This window comes from Trypanosoma equiperdum (genome assembly GCF_001457755.1).
Source record: "Trypanosoma equiperdum strain OVI genome assembly, contig: ctg_1924, whole genome shotgun sequence".
NCBI lineage: Eukaryota > Euglenozoa > Kinetoplastea > Trypanosomatida > Trypanosomatidae > Trypanosoma > Trypanosoma equiperdum.
In genome coordinates this window covers 20880-26256 of record NW_027123976.1, presented here as the reverse complement: position 1 = coordinate 26256, position 5377 = coordinate 20880, and the positions used below count along the sequence as shown (strand labels likewise).

The following is a 5377-nucleotide window of genomic DNA, read 5'->3' as shown; positions in this document are numbered from 1 at the left end:
GGGGGGGGGAGGTGGAGTAAACGAAGACCCGGATAAAAGCACGGTACCATAGGAAAAAGAAGGGTGGTGAAGGAACACATGTATGGTGTGTGTATTTTTGTTTTCTTTTGGGAATGTGTGGGGGAAGGGTACGGAGTAGCGAAAGGGAGCTCGAGACATACTGTACGTAAATTGTGCGAGCCGTTTGTTTTTAGCATTTGCAGTGCGCACACTTACGTTGCTTATTAATTTCAATAACCCCTTGGGTTGAACACGGTGTGTGTGTGACAATGAAGGATGGTGATGACAGGGGTAAAAAGAAGGGAGGAAGGTATTAATGGGGCTGAGGGGAAAAGACCATCGCAGTAAGTTACTGCACTACGGGCTGTCAGAAATGGGGGATATAGTTTTTTCGTTCAAGTACATATACATCGAGGGATTTACCTGCACTGCTCCGCGCTGTCAGTGGTAACTTCACTTGTATTTATATGTGCGCACAAACGCAATCGCGCACTTGTATAGCGAACATACCTGTTGCCGATAGGTTAGGATGACGTACATTTCTTTGTGTATTTAGGTGTACTGAGAAAACTTTCCCTATTTTCACTTTTTTACTTTGGTACTGCACTACACTTATGGTAAAAAGAAATCCATGTCGGGGCTGCGGTACCAGCGACCAAGAGCGCCAGGCCGCCAAAAATGAGTAATATGAAGGAATGACACGAAAAGGAACAACTCCACGTGACGCGGTGGAGGGTTACAACTATTTTGCCTCTCATGCGAGCAGTTTCGCTGTGCTAGGATGCGCGCCGCATTAACCGGCTTGCGCTCGGAGCAGGTTAGTCGGTCAAGTAATTTTTTCCCGTGCTTGTTTGTGTGTGTATGTGTTACGTGTGGCATGGGGCCTTTGCGGATTGATAATTCGTAAATGTCCGTTGAGACCTGTTTGCTTACTCACTACGAATCCTATGGGTCCAAAAAAACCGTCGCCAATCGCACTTTTGGGTTTAGCGCAGTGATCCTGCACGGCTCTGATGCCGACAGCGACCGTGAGGTGCGGCAGCTCAGCAGCTTCACTGGCATCCGTGCATAGCCAAACCGGCTGAACATCGGCTTCGTTCGGGACCATTCTGCAAGGGGGGGCTGGGGGCGGCAGCAGCATTTTCGTTAGAGGTGTGGGTTTCGATCCTTTTACTGGACACATGATGCTGTGTGTGCGTGGAACAGAGGAGAGAAAATGTCAATCCAGGGGAAACCGGTAACCCTCATCGATAAAATAAGTCGCTGCAGTTTGCTCACAGTAAGTGCTAGGTACCTCGTGTTGAGCACTCGAGAGATTTTCCAATGCGTTGTGATGGAGACATATCAGCTGCAGTCAGAATGTTACAACGTTGGTGCCGCCACTTCGGTTGTGGGGAGTGGTCGTCGTTACCGCGACGGCCGGTATTCCACTCCCTGTCGTCATTGTGTTAGCCTACAGCGCGAGCCTGGTGTTTGGGGAAACCGAGTTGATGCTTTGCCTCGCGCCGTGTCGCGCATGGACGTACAGTTACGTGAAGAATGCTCTGTGATGGTATCGCTGTATTGTTGCTGTTGCTTTGTACTGATTGGAAGCACTTGAGTTTGAGTAATCGCACTACTGGAAACCAAACAAGAGAGGGCCTGCTGTGGGTTGCGGCATGCGTGTCTCTCTGTTCTGTGTTTTCAACCGGCTCTGCCGTCCGCTTGTATGTGCGGTGTTTATTTCCTTTGTTTTTTCTCCACTCTCTATTGTGTGCTTCCTTTCCTGTGTGTCTCGTTTTTCACTTAGGCCCCAGACTTTCCCTGTCTTCTCTGCACCTCGCTGCGCCCGTTGGCGGGTGGACAATGTACCAGTCCGGAGGCCGAAGCAACCATCGCGTGACAGTTGCTTTGAGCCTTTCTCAGGGAAGCAACCAAACGCAAGAAAAGAGTGAGGCTGGCGGTGTGCACGTGCTCCACCGTGACGGGGAGAGGGGCATTCCGGGGGGTTTAGGGATGCCACTGCAAGATGCGTGGGCGAGTGTATGTTGTAGTGATATACCCCAACAAAGGGGGAATCAAAAGTGCAAACCTCCGACGGTGTTAGGTGTGCGTACTTCATTCGTCACCGCGGGGGACGGCGAAGGATGTACACTTTCTTACACCGCGTATGTTGAGGCTTTAGCAAATTGTGTAGCAAGCACCCTGCTGGACTGTAACGGAGTTGAACTGCTCACCCTCGCTCACGGTCCGTCAGGAAGTGGGAAGACAACGCAGCTCTTCGGCTCTTCCCTTTCCTCAAGACCAAATGTTTCGACTAGTGCTGTTGGGCTATTCCCTTTAGTGCTGCAGCAATTGTTTGCTGTTCCACATGACCCTGCAGAGTATCACTCACCAGTTGCAGCTGTCAGCGTTGTGGAGTGGCGTTTGGTGGCCCCAACGTCCGGTACCGCGACTGCTGAGCCGTTGGGACGTCCCAACCACGGGAATATGAAGCGGGGACCAGTACCTAATTCCACTGGTTGCTGTGGTTCGTCACGGGGTGACGATGTGCTGCCGCAGTCGGAGGCCGTAGATTTGCTAGCCCGTGCTCCTGATGCTTCTTCACCCACCAGGTGCTTCATGGAGGACTACGCTGACATCCCCGCGGCGCGCTACGTGCTGTGCAGCAGTGTGCACGAGGTTCAAGTGACCTTACATGAGGCATTTAGCTCTTCGCTTGCGTGGAGGCCCGTGGACAGAAGCCCAGAACAGCCATCAGAGACAACGCTCAGGTCTCAGGGCTGCGTCATCGGGGATTTCGACTTAGGGTCTCCCGACGCAGTGCTGAGCCCAGTGGTTGGCTCAAATTCGCACGTACTCGTGACGCTTCTTATCCGTAGTCGCGGCGCTAGCGGATGTGATGCCGTTAGCATATGGAGGTTATGGGATCTCTGCGGGCCCCCGCCGTTCTCGTACGACCGCAATAGCACTCACTTTTGTCTGGCGCGCTCTGTTCACATGTCGCTTCTCCGGACGGCACAGCTTATGATATGGAGTGGTGGTTTACATACTGGTTTAATGTCAATCATTGCGGAAAGCATGGCGGATGAAGCAGAGACGGTACGGACGCTGCCGCGGCACATATCTGATGTCGTGCCACTCACATCTACCGCACAGCAGAGCCTATTTCAATGTAGAGGTCAAAATAACCAAAACCTGTTATTTTCTGGGTTAGACAGTGTATCGGCGATGATCGAAGCATGTGTGCAGCACTCTTGCTCTTCTGTTCTGTGGATGGGCGCGCTGAGGCGTGGCACATCCTTCGACGTCATCAATAAGGAAGTTTTGAGGGCTGCGGCTGCAGTTTCAGAATGTGGTGATGCCGAGAACGCCGATCTTGTCGAGGAGTTGCGTCGCCAGCGACGACAAGAGAACCTACGTGCTGCCGAGCGGGTAATTAACATATTCGCTGTTCCTTTCAAGCAACGTGGCGTTCTGCAGTTTAGTGTTGTTCGCGGGCTTAGCAACTACAACGTTGACTGTTGCAGCCCGAAGGTAACGACTCCTAACGATATTTCACGATGCGGTGACCCTGCCTCGTCTAGGCTTAGGTCTCGTCTAATATCCCCTGTCTTGGCATCTGAGGCCCCTGCGGGTTCATCATGTGCTGATCGTATCGCAACCGCACCTAGGCAACATTTGCCTTCTTTGCCTCGCGCTAACTGTGGCGCCTTCCTTCAGGCTAACGTTGTCGACGTGCAATCTACTCCCAATTCTCGGTCGCAGCGGCCGCAAGGACAGGCAGAAGACCTCGCGCATCCGGTTGGCTCACCACATGGGTTGAAAGGGCACTCTCCAGTTACAGTGTCTCATCCTGACGCTGTGTGCGCGTCAACGCCATCGAGCAAGGGAACAGAACATCCGAACCCCATGCTGGTGTCCTCTACGTATGCAACGGACTGCCCAGACATTTCACGCGTGCCTGTGAGTGGGGATCCATCATTTGTTTCCCAGCACGAGTTGGAGGGTGTTGCGCACGTTCTCCAGCGTTTATTGGAACATCCCCTAGCACAACTGCAGGAAGTTTCACAGCACTACAGGGAGCAACTGCGTCAACAGCGGCGTGCGATATCCAATCTCAGTGCGCTGTTTCACTCCGGCGGTTTAATGCTTAGCGAAGTGAGGCAACATGAGCATCAACAAGAGAAACTGCTCGCTGCTGCAGAAAGGAATAGTTTTCTTGAACAGCGGTTACAGAGACTGGAGCGCGAGAACAACGAGCTCCGTACACAGTTGAATTTGCTGCGGGGACAAAACGACACTACGGCTACTCCGCCTGCTGGAAGTGCCCCTGCTAGTGGTAGTGCCCTTGCTGGCACCCCGCGACACATTGTTAGGGCATCTGGGACAAACGCAGACCCTGTAGTTGCCACGCGGAGTGTTGAGAAACAGTCTGTCGGTGTGCAAACATTAGAGCACAGAGGAGAAATTACATTGAGTGACTTGGCGGCGGAGACCAAAGAACCACAACATCGGGCTGCGGGACGTGGGGATCCCACGGCGGGGTCGCTCCTTGCCGGTACGTGCACTTCTGCAGGGGATACAGTCACCGTCAACCCCAAGTGTTATAACGAAATTATTACCACTAATGGAGCTGGAATGGTCCGCTGGGCGTCGCAGGAGGGACATTCTACTGCTGCAAGTGATGACTCCTCCGCCTCTGCGCACCTACTCGACGTTCTCGCGCGAGCCACAAAGGTTGCCCCCAGTTCTGCAGACGTGGTGAGGGAGAAAAAAGTGACCCCAACACAACTAAGAGAATCATGCGCTAGTTCGAAGTGGCCGGAGGGGGTCAACATTGGAACGCGGACACACCTGTGCCGATGGGGGGAGTTGAGCATCACAAGCAACGAAAGTGGTGACATTTGCGCTGACTTGCGCGCCTTCCGCGAAGCGGTTACGGCGGCGAGGGACGGCGCGCTAAGGGCTCTTTATGTGGCTAAGGAAGCTGTGCGGGACTCATGTGTACAGTCCTTGTCAAGTTGTGCGGTTTCGGTATGCAATGGGGACACCTGTCAGAGTGTTAACAGGGATAGTGAAATTCTGTGCAACAGCAGCATTGAGGGGCGCGCACTACGGAACGTGTGGGAGGAGCTGGGTCAGCAGGAAACAAAGGTAAGCAAAGCGCTGGATGCGCTACAGCGCGAGGCGCTGGCGTTGGAACAGAATACTTTGGGGGCGTTATCCCGCGAAAAGCAGCTGCTTAGCAGAGCCATATTTGCAGAGTGAAGGTGTAGTTCCTACGGTGTGCCCGCATTGGATCCTTTGCACCTGTGTACTCTTGGACGAATGTTCGAAGGGATTCCGGTACGGGTGGAGCTGGAAGACATTCGATAACATCAGAGGAAGTGAGTTA

At 53.1% G+C, this 5377-nt stretch overlaps 1 pseudogene across 1 annotated transcript; it reads left to right on the top strand.

The window, feature by feature from the left end:
* The first annotated feature begins 1539 nt into the window (after positions 1-1539).
* TEOVI_000608000:pseudogene lies at positions 1540-5250 on the top strand (annotated as a pseudogene). Its single transcript has one exon. A coding segment is annotated over exon 1 (3711 nt).
* The last annotated feature ends 127 nt before the right edge of the window (positions 5251-5377 follow it).